This window comes from Bos taurus, chromosome 16 (genome assembly GCF_002263795.3).
Source record: "Bos taurus isolate L1 Dominette 01449 registration number 42190680 breed Hereford chromosome 16, ARS-UCD2.0, whole genome shotgun sequence".
Taxonomy (NCBI): Eukaryota; Metazoa; Chordata; class Mammalia; order Artiodactyla; family Bovidae; genus Bos; species Bos taurus.
In genome coordinates this window covers 45,642,955-45,660,165 of record NC_037343.1, presented here as the reverse complement: position 1 = coordinate 45,660,165, position 17,211 = coordinate 45,642,955, and the positions used below count along the sequence as shown (strand labels likewise).

At 45.1% G+C, this 17,211-nt stretch overlaps 1 protein-coding gene across 6 annotated transcripts in view; it reads left to right on the top strand.

Annotated features, from left to right (window-relative positions):
* CAMTA1 (calmodulin binding transcription activator 1) overlaps window positions 1-17,211 on the top strand; it is a 994,006-nt gene that overhangs the window by 952,150 nt on the left and 24,645 nt on the right. For all 6 annotated transcript variants that reach the window (XM_059875731.1, XM_059875732.1, XM_059875734.1 and 3 more), the window contains 5 exons: window positions 9,368-9,519; window positions 12,859-13,055; window positions 13,431-13,509; window positions 13,764-14,079; window positions 14,505-15,031. In XM_059875731.1, the coding sequence (XP_059731714.1) occupies window positions 9,368-9,519; window positions 12,859-13,055; window positions 13,431-13,509; window positions 13,764-14,079; window positions 14,505-15,031 (1,271 nt within the window). The remainder of the gene's footprint in view (window positions 1-9,367; window positions 9,520-12,858; window positions 13,056-13,430; window positions 13,510-13,763; window positions 14,080-14,504; window positions 15,032-17,211) is intronic.

Sequence of the window (17,211 nt, the reverse complement as noted above, 5' to 3'; positions counted from 1 at the left end):
GTTCCAGAGTTTGGCTGACCTCATCCATTAGTTGGCTTCTGAAGGAGCTTAAATTAGAACATGATATTCCTTCCTGCCAACTGGGTATGCCCACTCTGGATCTGGTACCAAGGGTACAAGACTTGCAGAAAGCTCGCTCTGGAAGAAATGACACATGTGAGAAAGTACCTGTAGGGACTTCCTTGGTGGTCCAGTGGTTAGGCATCTGCCTTGCCATGAAGAGGACACAGGTTCAGTCCCTGGGCTGGGAGGATTCCACATGCCACAGAGCAGCTAAGCCTGTTGTGCCACAGCTACTGGGTCTGTATGCTGCAACCGCTGAAGCCCACGAGCCTGGAGCCCATGCTCTGCAATAAGGAAAGCCACCACAGTGAGAAGCCCTTGAACTGCAACTAGAGAGTGGCCCCCGCTTGCCGCAGCTAGAGAAAGACCTACTGCAGCCATAAATAGTTTTTAAAATTCTTTAAATTAATTTTAAAAACTAAAATTATTATTTTTTTAAAAACTTAGAAAGAAGAATCTGCCTTGTAGTTGCTGGGACTTGGGTTCAGTCTCTGGTCGGGTAACTGAGATCACACATGTCTTGGGGCAATTCAGCCACATGCAGTAATGGAAGATCCCGAGTACCCTACTAAGACCCAATTCAGCCAGATAAATAAAGAACTACAGGTTCGTCTGCTGAATGCTGTCAGGACACAGAACAGGGCACAGAGGCTTGCTGAGTGGACTAGGAAGTAGGTTCAGAGCCTAACCTGTGCTCAAGTCCCTGTACTGATGCTCATGACCTTGGGTAAATAACACATTTTCAGAGCCTCAGCTTCCCCATCTGTAAAAGGGAGAGGAAAATCAGAATTGTTTCCAGGACTAAAAATAAAACCTGTGGAATGTCTAGCCCATGTAGATGCTCAGTGATAGCTACAAATAATAATTCTGAAAGGATGTTTGAGCTACACCCTGAAAAATAAGAGGGTCACCAGGTGGATATGGAGAAAGATGGGCATCACCCCAAGACCCCAAAGCATATGACATTCCTGGTCGCTTTGGAGACCAGTGAGCATGAGAGGACCCCTAAACAATTGCCCGAGGCTGTTGGCAAAGACCCATTTCCTGCCAAACACCTGACATTTAACTTTGTGGGTCACAGGGGAGGGATTCAGGTTATTGTAAAACTAGATTATCTGATATAAAGTCAGAAATTGCTTCATGTTGTATTGCTCAATGTGAAAATCCATTCGGTTCCCAGATTTAAAGTGAGTTGTACAAAATCTGCAGGTGACGGTAGGTGTGGCTGAACCGAGAGCCTTAGTCTGGGTAGTTGTTGGTTCCTGACACAGCCAGTTCCTTTCATTAGATGTCCAAACACTTGGGATTCTTCACTTTGACAGCAGCAAATCACAAACGTAAACTTGGAACACACTGTGGGTATCTGACTTCATGAAGTTTTTGTGTGTGTGTGTGTGTGTTTAAAACTTTGGTATTGTTTAGAAATTTTGGGTAAATGTTAATTGGTGGTGGTGTAATTGCTAAGTCATGTCTGACTCTTGCGACCCCCTGGACTGTAGCCCACCAGGCCTCTCTGTCCATGGAATTCTCTAGGCAGGTATACTGGAGTGGGTTGCCATTTCCTCCTTTGGGGGATCTTCCTGACCCAGGGATTGAACCTGGGTCTCCTGCATTGCAAGAAGATTCTTTACCATCTGAGCTACCTGGGAAGCCCCAATAATAATTCAGACTTAAGAGAATCTGACTACTTTTTTAAAAGTTTACTTTGTTTCATCATCCTCATAGGTAACAATAAGATAGTGATATTCTCATTTTATCGGAGAAGGCAATGGCACCCCATTCCAGTACTCTTGCCTGGAAAATCCCATGGATGGAGGAGCTTGGTGGGCTGCAGGCCATGGGGTCACTAAGAGTCGGACACAACTGAGTGACTTCACTTTCACTTTTCACTTTCATGCATTGGAGGAGAAAATGGCAACCCACTCCAGTGTTCTTGCCTGGAGAATCCCAGGGATGGGGGAGCCTGGTGGGCTGCTGTCTATGGGGTCGCACAGAGTCGGACACGATTAAAGAGACTTAGCAGCAGCAGCAGCAGCAGCATTCTCATTTTATGGATGAGAAAATTGAGATGCAAAGTGATCGTAATTTTTCCAAAGTCACACGGTGATAGGATTAAACCTGTAGCCCTTCTCTCTACTCTGGTGTTCTTTCTACTCTTTCATCGCTGCTTAGTCTAGAAATGCTGCTTCTGCTAAAACAAGCAAACAAAAAAACAGGTCGAACAGGCTTATGAAGAGGCTTGGTATGAATTGTGAGCCAGACTGGCTACAAAGCCATCAGCATCATTTATCTTTCATCTGGGGTATAGGTAGGTGGGTGCACATGTCTTGAATGTAGTGGGAAGGAATTGCTGCATGGCAGTTGAACCGTCTCATCCCCTGAAGCCATCCAAGTAAATAAACTGCTTTAGAGAGAAGCAGGAGACAAAAACACACCTGGGAAGACATCCCACTGAGAGAGGAGAGAGCAATGAAGAGGTAAGGTTTGGTGAGGTTGAGAAAGTAGTGCCTGATTAGTTGCAGAAAGCAGGGCAAGGAGGTGTATTTCAAATCATTTTCAAGTGTTGTCAGGTGTGAATTGGCCGTGTGCTTGAGAAGATGTGCAGCTGATGCTGTTGGAGCCCGTGTGGAGGGATCCGCCATAATGTATGTGCGTGCATGCACAGTTGCTTCAGTCGTGTCTGACTCTTTTCGACCCCTTGGACTGTAGCCCGCCAGACTCCTCTGTCCATGGGATTCTCCAGGCAAGAATACTAGAGTGGGTTGCCATTTCCTTCTCCAGGGGATCTTCCCAACCCAGGGATCAAACCCACGGCTCCTGCAGAGCAGACAGGTTCTTTACCGTTAAACCACTGGGTACCCCTGTGTGATGTACAGGAGGTGACATTTCATGTGTCCACCTTGGGTGGGAACCTGTGTCTCCACTGGAGCAGGTGGTCCTGGGGCCTTTCTTTAACAAACACTAGGCAGAGAGAGGGGTTCATTCTTGTGGAGGGAGGATGGCCTCTTAGAGCAGCAGTCCTCAAGATGTGGTCCCAAACCAGAGCATCACCTGAGAACTTGCTTGAAATGCAACATCTGGGCTCACCTAAGCCTGCCAACACCAAAACCAGCATCAACACCAACACCCAGGGGCATCCCTGGTGACTCAGTGGTAAAGAAAGCACCTGCCAATGCGGGAGACACAGGTTCGATCCCTGATGGGGAGAGATCCCACATGCCATGGAGCAACTAAGCCCATGCCCCACAGCGGTTGAGCCTGTGCTCCAGAGCCTGGGAGCCACAACTGTTGAGCCCGTGTTCCACAGTTACTGAAGCCCAAGTGGTGCCTTTGAGCCCATGCACCACAAGCAAGAGTACCCGGTCTCCACACCTAGAGAAAAGCCCACGTAACAACAAAGATCCAGCAGAGCCAAAAATAAATGAATGTTTTAGAAACCCAACACCAAAAAATCCTGGGCATTGGGCCCACCAAGAAGCCCTCCAGGTGATTCTGTTGCCTGCTGACACTGAAAACCACTGGGCTGAGCAGAAGAACACACCCCTGGAGGCTCACATGCTCCAGGAAACGTGCGCGCTCGGCTTGCTCTCCGTCCAGCCGGGGTCTCCCGAGGGAGCAGTCTGATCACTTCACTCAGACTGTCCCAAGGACAGGCGACTTGCAACCCCTCAGAACTGAATCACCATTGGCTTTGTTTGAAACATCATGGATGAGACTGGGGCAAACCTCATCAGCCCCCTCCATCTGCACATTGTTCTCTCCTCCCTGCCTCCATACCGCATTAATTCAACAATTCAGGTGCTTTCAGGCTGCGAAAATTATTTGTTGGTCAACAGAGAAAGACAGGGATCTCTTCACTAAGGCATCCCCCAGTACCTGGTACCCAGTCAGTTCAGTTCAGTTCAGTCGCTCAGTCATGTCCGACTCTTTGCAACCCCATGGACTGCAGCACGCCAGGCCTCCCTGTCCGTCACCAACTCGTGGCGTTTACTCAAGCTCACGTCCATTGAGTTGGTGATGCCATCCAACCATCTCATCCTCTGTCGTCTCCTTCTCCTGCCTTCAATCTTTCCCAGCATCAGGGTCGTTTCCAATGAGTCAACTTCTTCACATCAGGTGGCCAAAGTGTTGGAGTTGCAGCTTCAGCATCAGTGCTTCCAATGAATATTCAGGACTGATTTCCTTTGGGATGGACGGGTTGGATCTCCTTGCAGTCCAAGGGACCCTCAAGAGTCTTCTCCAACACCACAGCTCAAAAGCATCATTTCTTCGGCACTCAGATTTCTTTATAGTCCAACTCTCATATCCATGCATGACTACTGGAAAAACCATAGCTTTGACTAGACGGACCTTTGCTGGCAAAATAATGTCTCTGCTTTTTAATATGCTGTCTAGGTTGGTCATAACTTTTCTTCCAAGGAGCAAGCTTCTTTTAATTTCATGGTACCCAGTAGGTGCTCCATAAATACTTGCAGATGAATAAGTGGATCTGTAACTAGTTTTTAATCAGAAGTCTTTTGCTTCTAAATAATTATATTACCTTTATCCAGTAATACACAGTTAAGATGTATATGCTTGCTCTTGGAAGGAAAGCTATGACAAACCTAGATAGCATATTAAGAAGCAGAGACATCACTTTGCTGACAGAGGTCCATCGTAGTCATGTATGGATATGAGAGTTGGATCATAAAGAAGGCTGAGTGCTGAAGATTTGATGCTTTCAATTTGTGGTGCTGGAGAAGACTCTTGAGAGTTGCTTGGACTGCAAGGATTTCAAACCAGTCAATACTAAAGGAAATCAACCCTGAATATACACAGGAAATACTGATGCTGAAGCTCCAGTATTTTGGCCACCTGATGTGAAGAGCCAGCTCATTGGAAAAGATCCTGATGCTGGGAAGGATTGAACTCAGGAGGAGAACAGGGCAACAGAGGATGAGATGGTTGGATGGCATCACTCATGTCCAACTCAGTGGACATGAGTTTGAGCAAACTCTGGGAGACGGTGACGGACAGGGAAGCCTGGCATGCTGCAGTCTGTGGGGTCGCAGAGAGGCAGACACAACTGAATGACTAGCCAACAACAGCAACACAATTAACATGAGAGATAGTTCTGAATTCGCTGAGTATCTTACAATAAAGGTTTAATTAATAAAGCTATAAAGCCAAAACTAGCATCACGTTGTTGCTCTTGACTTGCCAGTCATGGAGAGGTGTAGACCATCATCTTAAGATGATGAAGGAAGTGTGATCTGATTCCTGGTCCACGGGGTACCATGGTCCTATGCTCCAGGGTGCCAGCTCAATTGTTTCATATTTTAATCATCACCACCTCCCCCATTTGAAGTCAGTAGGCTCAGCGATGCTGTTCTGCATGATACAGTTTTCTTAAGAGGTAAATAACTGCTTCTGAGTGTCTTCACTAAGTGTTTCTTAGAACAGCTTGATAACGTGTGAGAGCTGACCGCATAGTCCACTGTGGGGCTGGCACTGGACACTCAGTCTGGGAGCAGGAGTCAGTGACCCCTGGGGCAGACCCGGCACTGGTGACTTAGTGTTTTTTCCCTCGACCTTAATATATTTTTTTTTTCAAAATTTAAACTTTTTATTTTTACTGGGTTTTAGCTGATTAACAGTGTTGTGATAGTTTCAGGTGAACAGGGAAGGGATTCAGCATACATGTGTCTATTCTCCCCCAAACTGTGCTATACAATAGGTTCTTGTTGGTTATCCATTTTGAATATAGCAGTGTGTGCATGACCATCCCAAACTCCCTAACTATCCCTTCCCACCAGCAACCGTAAGTTCGTATTTTTCTAGTCTGCAGGTCTTTCTTTTGTAAGTAAGTTCATTTGTATAATTTCTTCTTAGGTTCCACATATAAGAGATGTGTGATATTTCTCCTTCTTTGTCTGACTGCCTTCACTCAGTATGATATTCTCTAGGTCCATCCATGTTGCCCCAAATGGCGTTACTTCATTCTTTTCAGTGGCTGAGTAAAATACTCCGTTGCGTATATGTACCACGTCTTCTTTATGCATTCCTCTGTTGATGGACATTTAGTTTGCTTCCATGTCTTGGTTATTGACATTGGAAACGGCGGTGCAGCGAACACTGGAGTGCATGTATCCTTTTGAATCATGTTTTCCCTGGACCCGAGCCCAGGAGTGGGATTGCAGGGTCATTCGGTTTTGACAGGCAGCTGCATTGGCAGGGGCTTGGACGGGATGGGCTGGGGGCGCAAACCAGGGCCGCCTGCACTGTCGCCAGTGCAGCTGAAACAGAACCACCTCGACAGGCAGAGCACAGCCACGTGGCGTGCCCTGTGCCCTTCTCCCTGTTGGCATGCCTTGGCATGTTAATCTTGGCCACCGTGCTCCAGACCAGTGCAAACCAAGCTCCAAAAGAAGCGCAAAGATTCTAAACACATACTCAAGAGACACAAGATTTGCAGGCTGGCAGAAGAAACCATCAGGATGTTTAAGCTGGTTCGGCAGTCTGCGTGAGGCTCTCTGCATGCGTTCAGAGTTGGGTGGTTATCTGGCTGTCAGGATCAGGAGGAAGCAAGGAGAGTTTAAAAACGTACCTGAAGGATAATTGCTGTTCCATTTGAGTTCACTGTCTTTTAAAAGGTAAAATTCTTTGTCTTCTGTTGGCTTCAGATGGAGGAGTGCTGCATTCTGCAAAATTCCCATTTTCTAGTGGAGAGGTGGAGAAGGCAATGGCACCCCACTCCAGTACTTTTGTCTGGAAAATCCCAAGGGTGGAGGAGCCTGGTAGGCTGCAGTCCATGGGGTCGCTAAGAGTCAGGCACGACTGAGCGACTTCACTTTCACTTTTCACATTCATGCGTTGGAGAAGGAAATGGCAACCCACTCCAGTGTTCTTCCCTGGAGAATCCCAGGGATGGCAGAGCCTGGTGGGCTTCCGTCTATGGGGTCGCACAGAGTCGGACACGACTGAAGCAACTTAGCAGCAGCAGTGGAAAGGGCACAGAGAAAGGGTTCTGGGACCAGCTTGGAAGTTTCCCATCAGTGATCCCAGGATGACGAGCCATGTCCGGTACATCACAAGCAGATATTCATTCAGGGTTGAGCCCCCATCTGTGACCATGCCACTGAGATACTTAGAGGGGTCTCAGGGTTTGTCAGTCTGTATGAAATTGGGGGGAAAGATGTCACCTTTCTCTTTTAAAGAGGAAGGCTTTTCCTTTGGTGGTGTTCCTGGAAATAGCTTACTAAGAAAATAATACGATTCTTGCAAAGCAGTCTTCCTCGTCCTGCTTCTGTGGTTTAGGAAAGTGAAATCAATTTGACATTCCGTATTGAAAACTTGCCCCTGAAACAGGTGCTTACTACCTTTTGACTTTGAGAAAAAAGTTCTGTTCCCTGGGGTAAGATCAGCTAACTCTTGTGCGTCTTCTCTTCCCATGACTTTCCCTTCCTGATTTTAGCACCTGGTGGCCAAGCTCTGAATCATGGAGACCAATAGATAAAGTGTCTTCTCATGCCTCAGTCAGCTTCCCAGGTGGCTTTAGTAGTAAAGAACCCACCTGCCAATGCAGGAGACCTAGGAGACATGGGTTCAATCCCTGGGTTGGGAAGAGCCCCTGGAGTAGAAGATGGCAACCCACTCCAGTATTCTTGCCTGGGAAATCCCTTGAGCAGAGGAACCTGGCAGGCTACAGGTCATGGGATCGCAGAGTCAGATGCTATTTGCACGCATGGATGCCTTAGTATCTTGGTCTGTAAGATGAGGCCAGCAGACCTGCCTCACCTGATGGTCATGAGGGTTCACGGGTTAATGTTTGTAAAGCTACTTCATGGGTGAGTAGTGCATGGAGTGTTCCCTTGCCTGTTTTTTGTTGTGCTGGGTCTTTGCTGCTGCAGGGCTTTTTTCTAGTTGCGGTGTGCAGGCTTCTCACTGCTGTGTCTTCTCTCGTGGTGGAGCACGGGCTCCTGGACTCGTGGGCTTCAGCGGTCGCAGCACTCGGGTTCAGTTGTCGCGGTGCACGGGCTTAGTTGCGGAGCAGCACTGTTTACGCCCTAGTGTCAGGACTTATCATCTGGATGACGAGGGAGGCTGATAAAATATTTCTTCTCCAGGGTACTCCTTTCCTTGATTCAGATGGCTGTGTTTTGAAAATAGCGCCTTCACAGCAGGTTGATCAATTTCCCAAGATATTTTATTCCCTTACCATAAGATGATGCTGATGGCTGGCACCCTTGTCTGGGACTTAACCATGTCCTGAACATTTACAAATCTGTTAATTCGCTAAATTCTCTCAGCAACCCTCGGAGATAAGGACTGTTACTATGCCCATTTAAGAGTTAAGGAAACTGAGGCACCAAAGAGTTTGTTCAGAGTTATATAACTATTATACAGCACAGCCAGGGTTCTAACTGTTTCCTGTCTGGTCCTTCCTCACCTCTCCAACTGCATCTTCTGCTGTCTTCTCGGGTGTGGTCCAGGCATGTGGCTTCTTCTCCTTGAACATTCTGCCTCAGGGCTTTGCAGAGCTCTTACCTCACTCCAGCTGTCATATATGTGTGTGTGTTTGCAGCTAGAGCCTGGATCAGAAAATAATTTTTTTTTCAGTTTTTGGGTAAAACTGATATACCTTTTATATATATATATGTAACTATATGTGTGTGGATTTGTGTATATTCTTCTTTCTCACAGTGATCTCTTGCTTTCTTATTTTTAAATGAACTTGAACTTTTATTATTTAATTTATTTATTTGGCTGTGTTGGGTCCTTGCTGCGGCACAAGGGATCTTAATTGCGCCATGCGGGATATTTCAGTGCAGTGCAGGGGCTCTCTAGCTGTGGCATACAGGCTCAGTTGGTCCACAGCATATGGGATCTTAGTTCCTGATCAGGGATTGAACCAGCATCCCCTGCATTGCCAGGCAAATCCTTAACCACTGGACCACCAGGGAAGTCCCAATGATTGCTTTCTTTCACCGATTTAAATTGTGTTCATTTGTTTGCTCTAGGGGCCTGTCCACCAGATCTCCCTTCAGGGTTTCCACTGGGGAATTTGACAAAGAAATGGGGTCCCGGAACCTGAAACCACGACCTTGACAGAAAGGGTTTTTCTGTTCCTTTCATTGAGAACTTGGGCTGCGGTCGCGGCTGCGGTCTTGTGTGAGGTGTCGGGGTCATCACCAGCCTGGACAAACCCAGGTGATCTGGTTGAGTGGGTGATCGCCTTGGATGCCCATCCTACAGGCTGGACTGGGCCACGGATTAATGCCCATTCTTCCGAAACACAGCCTCACCCTTCCATGTTCTGCCCTAGATAACCAGTTCAGGATGTCCATCCTGGAGCGGCTGGAGCAGATGGAGAGGAGGATGGCAGAGATGACCGGGTCCCAGCAGCACAAGCAGGGGAGCGGAGGAGGCAGCAGCGGAGGGGGCACAGGGAGCGGCAACGGAGGGAGCCAAGCCCAGGTACGAGTCCTTGAGGGCCATCGCCTTCCTGACATTTCACGTTTCACTGAGGAGCGCGGCAGTCGATCACAAGTCTCTTCTCTTCCACTGGTGTGCTTCCTGGCTGAGGCAAAAGGCAGGGCAGGGGGCTTTGTAGTCCTTGTGCTTCTGAGTATTTAAGTCTGTTCAACAGGGAAGAAGCCCTGGACTGTGGGCCTTCTCAGTCGTTCACCTCCCTAAGCCTTAAATCACCTGTGGATCTCAGAAGTCACTGCAGTTACCTGCCAGCAGGAGGGAAGGCATCCAGAGACAAGACAGAGCCCAAGCGATGACTCAGATCTTCTGGGCTCGGAGTCCAATTAGAACCTATTTTGTATCTTGTGTCCTATCTCTATCTTAAGTATAAATAGAAACCGTAATTGAATTCAGTAATTCATAAGACTTGTATAAACTCCAGGAGTTCGATCGGAAAAGGGCCGGGCCCTTTTCAGTAGAGAACAATAGAACAACATTATACATTCTGTCATTGTCCAGATGCTTTTTCAGCAATTCCGTGACGGGTGAATTAGTGTCGTCGGGTTCAGGGAAATCACCAAATACTAGAGTCCCAGGAGTCTTGAGAGTTTTATATCAATTTCTTGTAGGAGCTTCATTTGGGGAAAGTTTCCTAGGTAGACATTTTTTTTTTCCCCAGGAGACTCTAGAGTAAAGGTAGAGGGACGGATGGTGTTTATCACCTTCCCTGCTGAGCCATTACCTAAAAGCCTCAGATAATTCTCCCTCTTTCCGTTCAAGACGATGATTTTCCCTGAACAATCACATTTGTAAGTAAACATTTTGAGTCTTATAAGACTTGTAAATATCAAGTGTTAGTAATATTTTTAGTAATAGATGAAAACAAAGCGTAAGGTACCACCACCCTCCCCAAAATATCAACCTTTTTTGGAACATTTTCTCATTTCTCACCTGTCTTTGGAAATCAATTGACAAGGAAAGACTCGGCACAAAGTAAAATACTAAGGCTTCTTGTCCCCCTGATACAACTGTTTCATAAACAGTAGTAAACATTGTTCACTGTGTGTCTCATGGCTAAAATAAGAGTCCCACAAAGCCCTTTTTCTTTCACTGACAAAGGCTACGGAAAGGGACTGGAGTGTAATGTCCATTGTATAGCTCAGCTGTTTGGCCCCTGGCCTGTTACCTGATCCCATATTAGCTGCTACCGAATACTCTTTCATCAGTTTATGTTGGCGTCAAGGAATATGTGTCCACTTTATGTGATAGAGATGTAGCTGGTCTTGTTAATGCAAAAAAAAATTCCTTTTGTTCCTTACCTGGTGACTTCTGTGTGTCCCGAACACATCTTCTTGGTGTATACAGAGCAGCCCTGCCTGGGTCTTTCGAGTCAAGGCCATTCTGCAGGAGGTCAGGGTTGCCTGACTACATGCCTATAACATGTCATGACATTTCTAGTGAGGGTGACATTATAGCCATTTTCTAGGTGTTTAAAATTTTTTTACAGGCGTTTGTTTTCCAGATTTAAAAAAAAACAGTGAGGAACAACAGTATTTCATGGGGTTCGTTACTGGACAAAATAACTTAAAATAATAACCAGAGACAGGACCTCCCTGGTCCAATGGTTAAGACTTCACCTTCCACTGCGAGGGCTGCAGGTTCGATCCCTGGTCAAGAAACTAATATCCCACGTGCCTCTCGGCCAAAAAACCAAAACAATAAAACACAAGCAATATTGAAACAAATTCAGTAAAGACTTAAATAGTCCGCATCAAAAAAAAAAATCTTAAAAAAAACACCAGAAATGAGAATTGGACTAGAGTCTCATTTGTTTGAGAGAGGGTATGAAACATAAAATTATCACAGAGAGGATATATATATAAACATACAGATGATTCACTTTGTGGTACAGCAGAAGCTAATGCCACATTGTAAAACAATGAAATATACCCCGATAAAATATACACCCCAATAAAAAATTTTTTAAAAGAAAATATTGTAGACAAACACAGATGGTATTTGAGGCTAGTAAAATGTCATTTGTTTAGATGCTGGGGATTCTGAATAAAATTTCATTTAAAAAAAAAAAACCTATCACAGAGACTCAGATAAGCTGTTGAGGTTACTAACTTTGATTGTATTTTTCTTGTACAACTTCCTTATAACAGAGAGAAGAAAGCCAGGTGGTTAAAGTGAGTGAATTTCTCTTTCCCATATGCCTCTGTTGTTGTTCGTACTGTAATAACACTTGAATTTGGAAGTCTCTAATGCCTTCCCCAGTCGCCTTTTTGCTTTCTATAAAGGACTGGATTATTCCTAGATTTTTTAAATTTATTTTTTCAATTGAGCTATAGTTGACATATAACACCGTGTTAGTTTCAGGTGTACGACAGAATGATTAAGCGTGTGTGTACGCTGCCAGATGATCACCATGATAAACCTAGTTAACTTCTGTCATCAGACTTAAAATTTTTCTCCCTTGTGGTGAGAACCTTTAAGATACACTCTGTTAGCAAGTTTCAGATACGCAGTTGAGTGTTATTAACTTTAGTTGCCATACTGTACGTGACATCCCCAGGACTTACTCATTTCATAACTGAAAGTTTGCATCTTTTGACTCCTTCACTGTTTTGCCCACCTCCTACCCTCCACCTCTGCATACAACTCTTAGTCTGTTCTCAGGATCCATGAAGTCAAGAAGGCTTTCTGTGTGTGTGTTTGGTTTTTGTTTAAGATTCCACATGTAAGTGACACACATTATACAGTACCTGTCTTTCTCTCTGACTTATTTCACTGAACGCCTGTAAGGTCCATCCATGCAGTTGCAAATTTTAGAGTTCTTATTTAGGGAGAAAAGTCCCCAAGTGACAGTTCTCCTCCATAAGGAGCTGGGGAGTCAGCGATCCAGGCAGCAGCCCCCCACAACCCCCCTTCCGTAGAAGCATTAAGAAAGTTACCTGCTTCGCTCTTCTCTGCCGGTTTCCTGTCTACAGTGTTTAACTACATCACCTGGGAGGCTAGACCACATTTTTGTTTGTTTTATAGTATATGCTTTCCTGAACTGGATCAGCACGGAGTTCACAGTCAAACTGTCAGCTGCAGTAGACAGACTCTGATGCCCTTAGAGTTGCAGAAGATTCCTGTGTGCCCGGCTGTGGGTGTGCCGCTAAGCTGGACTTGGCATGTTCTGTCTCTCTTTCATGATGCTTCCTTATCTTCAGTTTTGCGCTTCCCGTTTTCAATTGCTAATCACACAGAGTTTGTTCCCCCTCTGGTGTCCGAAGGCTGACATGGTGGTGGGCCTTTGGGCCTCCAGTCATCGGAACACGTGTTGTCTCGTTACAGTGCGCATCCGGCCCTGGGACGCTGGGCAGCTGCTTTGAGAGCCGAGTGGTTGTCGTGTGTGAGAAGATGATGAGCCGAGCCTGCTGGGCAAAGTCCAAGCATCTGATCCACTCAAAGACTTTCCGTGGGATGACCCTCCTACACCTGGCCGCTGCCCAGGGTTATGCCACCCTCATCCAGACCCTCATCAAGTGGCGGTAAGGCCGGTGTCCTCCTCACCCATCAGCAGGCACTCCTCTTAGTGTGTCCACCAATGGATGGAAATCTGGCCATTCAGGGAGTATGGAATCCTCTCAGCAAAGGAGTCTCTCTGAGAACAGTTCCACAAAGTTCTATGAACTTCCGCCCAAAAAGTACTGAGCGAGATGCTAAAGTAAACTTTGGACTTTTCATTTCCTCCTGGCTCCTGGCAAAACAGAGCATCCAAACCACCTAGGAAGCCCAGGACTTTGTTTCTTCCCATCAGCAATGTTGGCTGCCCACTTCGGTTTCATCTCTGTGGGTTTTATAATGTTGTGGTATTTTTTAACATTGATTCTCTGTGCAGTAATTTGTGATGCTATCTGTTCCAGCACAAAGCATGCAGACAGCATTGACTTGGAACTGGAGGTCGACCCCTTGAACGTGGACCACTTCTCCTGTACTCCTCTGGTAAGAAATGGGTTCATTTATTCCCCAAACTGTTCTTCTGGACTGGCATGAGGATATGCCTGGCTTCCTTTGTGTTCACCCTTGTTGATACATGATATATATTGGAGCCACTTTGTAACGGAAATGTTTTATGGCACTGTAGAGATTGCTGCCAAGGACCAATTTGTCAATTGGCAGCAGTGGCAGAAGTCAAATAGGATTTTTTTTTTTTAACTCATATTGAGGAAGCGCACTGTGTCTCTCTGTTTTTTTAGATGTGGGCGTGTGCTCTCGGGCACTTGGAAGCAGCTGTCGTGCTGTACAAATGGGACCGTCGGGCCATCTCTATTCCAGACTCTCTAGGAAGGCTGCCTTTGGGAATCGCCAGGTCACGAGGTCACGTGAAGTTAGCAGAGTGTCTGGAGCACCTGCAGAGGGATGAGCAGGCTCAGCTAGGACAGAACCCCAGAATCCACTGTCCTGCAGGCGACGAGCCCAGCACAGAGAGCTGGGTGAGCCAGTGGCACAGCGAGGCCATCAACTCCCCAGAAATACCCAAAGGAGTCACTGTCATCGCAAGTACCAACCCAGGTAAGAATCCTAAATGGTGACATCTCAGCACTTGGCGGATTCCCCTTTTGCTGTCACGCCCCTACCCTCGGAAAAGTCCATAGGATGTTCACATACGTTTAAGGGTTTGGGGTTTTCTTTTTAGTGTTTCTAATTTTCCTTTTAGCTGTTAGAATGCCTAGTGCTTCCCCCAACCCCGCTCGCCCATCCCACCCCCAAAACTGAGGGGGGGGAAAAAAACTATGTTACTGTGAGAAAGAACTACATATTTTGGAGGAGGGTTATTTGAATACAATATATGCTGCTGGGGAATATGTAAACGTTAGGGATGTGTCTTGGGTTCTGGCTTTGCACTCTGTGTCTCTCAGGCATAGAGAACATGTTAATTCTTTAGCATTCCTCACTGTACCACCTGTCCTGACTGTCCTTTCTACTGTACTTTTCAGAGCTGAGAAGACCTCGGTCTGAACCCTCTAATTACTACAGCAGTGAGAGCCACAAAGATTATCCAGCTCCCAAAAAGCATAAATTGAACCCCGAGTACTTCCAGGCAAGGCAGGAGAAGCTGCTGTCCACTGCACTGAGTCTGGAACAGCCAAATATCAGGAAGCAGAGCCCTAGTTCTAAGCAGCCTGTCCCCGAGACAATCAGCCCCAGTGAAGGATTGAGGGACTACAGCCGGGAGATCTCCCCTCCCACTCCAGAGACTGCAGGATTCCTCCACGCCTCTGCATCCCAGCCGGTAGTAAAGTGGAACCCCAAAGATCTTTACATTGGTGTGTCTACAGTACAGGTGACTGGAAATCCGAAGGGGACCAGTGTAGGCAAGGATGTAACACCTTCACAGGTGCGTCCACGGGAACCAATGAGTGTCTTGATGATGGCTAACAGAGAGGTGGTGAACAGTGAGCTGGGGTCCTACCGTGATGGTACAGAGAGTGAGGAGTGCTCACAGCCCATGGATGACATACAGGTGAGCGTGGAGAAGGTAAGCTTGCAGGGGCTGGTCCATCCACCCGCACTTCCATGATCTTTGCTGCGTTTCCTAGAGGTCTTGTCATTTTCTTACCAGTGACTGGTTCAAAGTCTGGGCTTATGTATAAGACTAGTGGAGACTCTTCTTCACTTGGGCCACTCGTGAATCAAACATTTTGAACTGGGCCTGAAAACCAGGGACTGGAAATATGCTTATTAGAAATGTCAAGTTAGTAGATAGTGTCAAAACAGGCTCAGGGTTTCTAAGTCACTTAAAGGGGGGAAAAAGAAAATTTGGCTCACTTGGGAAAAGTTCAGGAATTGGCAATAAGGAAAAAAAACAACAAAAATAATACTCTGAAATATAATATTATAGGAATATTTTTAAACATGAGTCATTCCCACTTTGGAAACTGTTAATTCTATTAGAAGATCCTCAGACTGGATAAAAAGAAGCAAAGTGTATTATATACTACTTGTAAAAGACAGAATTAAAATGAAACAGAAAGGATGAAAATGAACTGACAGGTGAAGATATAACAGACAAAAGAGTATAAAAAAGAAAAAAAAAGTATAATTAAGGCAAATATTATATATATACAATTTATCAAAAAGTTATGACCATAAGGAACCATTGTGCGCCTAACAACATAGTTTCTAAATATTAAAGCAGATAAATCACAAAGAAATGTGGTACCAGAACCACAATCATTGTATGACACTAACACAACTATCTCGAGAGTTGTCAACTGAGGTACACGTAAAGAGAAAATGAAAAAAATTGACAACACAATTAGAAAGTTTGACTTAGTATATATACTTAATATATGATTATATAATTATGTAGATGTATGAATAAAAACATGGTAAATATACATATCATTGTTCTGACATATCTAAGCACACTTGTGAAAACTGCTCATATATTAGAACCCAAAGAGAATTTTAATAAAAACCCAACGTCATTTGAATAAAAAGCCCTAAAGTCATTTAAATTCCATTGCCTTTTGTAGCTGTCACATTCAGAAATCATCTACTTGGTATCTCAGAGTATTGCACTTACGATGTTAACATGTCCTTATATTAACACAGTTTTATAAAATAGAGGATTTGGGAGAAGAATGATTACAGATAGTTATAACCTTTGGTCTCCAGAAATCCCACTTTTTAATACTTTGATGGGAAAAGAATCAAGGTAGGACTTCCTTCGTCCTGTTATCAAGACGGTCAGTATAGAAGGAGAAGAGAAGAAAGGCTGTGATATTTCTTCCCTAAAGGTTTTCATTGTATTCCTTTTACAATTCTTTGTTGACAGTATCGAAAATTACCCAAGATAAGTATTTTTTAACAGTTTTATTGGGGTATAACTTACATACCATAAATTCATTCATTTTAAGTGTTCAACATAATGAACGTTTGTGAGTTTGTACAAAATTCACAATCATCACAAAAGTCCCATTTAGGGCACTTCCTTTCCCCCACAGAAGTTCCCTGTGCCCCTTTGCAATCAACCTCTGTTCCCATTCCAGTCCTATGGATCTGACTCTAGAAATGTTATGTAAATAGAATCATAAACTGTCACATTCTGTGTCTGGCTTCTTTCAGTCAGCATAATATTCGTGAGGTTCACGCATGTTGTAAGATAAGCATTTAATCATTTTTGTATAGATCCTTTCTGAACATTTTCAGTTCACTTAAAAACTGCTGTATTTCAACTTCCATTTTCAAGAGATGTGCAAGAAAACTTTTAAAACCAAGCTCATATCTCTGATTCTAATTGAATAGATCTATTCCAGACTCGTTGTGAGGATTCCTAAATATATCTGTTAGGAATTTATTTTGGGATTCTCGTATCAGCAACCCTGACTCCAGTGGTTTAATAAGAACGTAATTTCTTTTTCTTGTACAAGTCCAGAGGTTTGGTGATTCACTAATGCCATCAGAAACCTGGATATTTTTTTTTTTTCTATTCTTTTGGCTTTTCTCTTCACTTCTGTTGCTTTATGATCATAATGTGGCTTCTTGAGCTTGGCTGTGGTCAGAGCAGGAGAAGAGGGGCAGGGCCGGGTGCATCGGCACCTTTCATCGGGAAAAGCAGACGCTCTGCCCACATCTCTCCCAGCAGACTTGTGTATAGTCTCCTTGTCCAGAGGCTGGTCACAGATCCCCGCCTTGGTG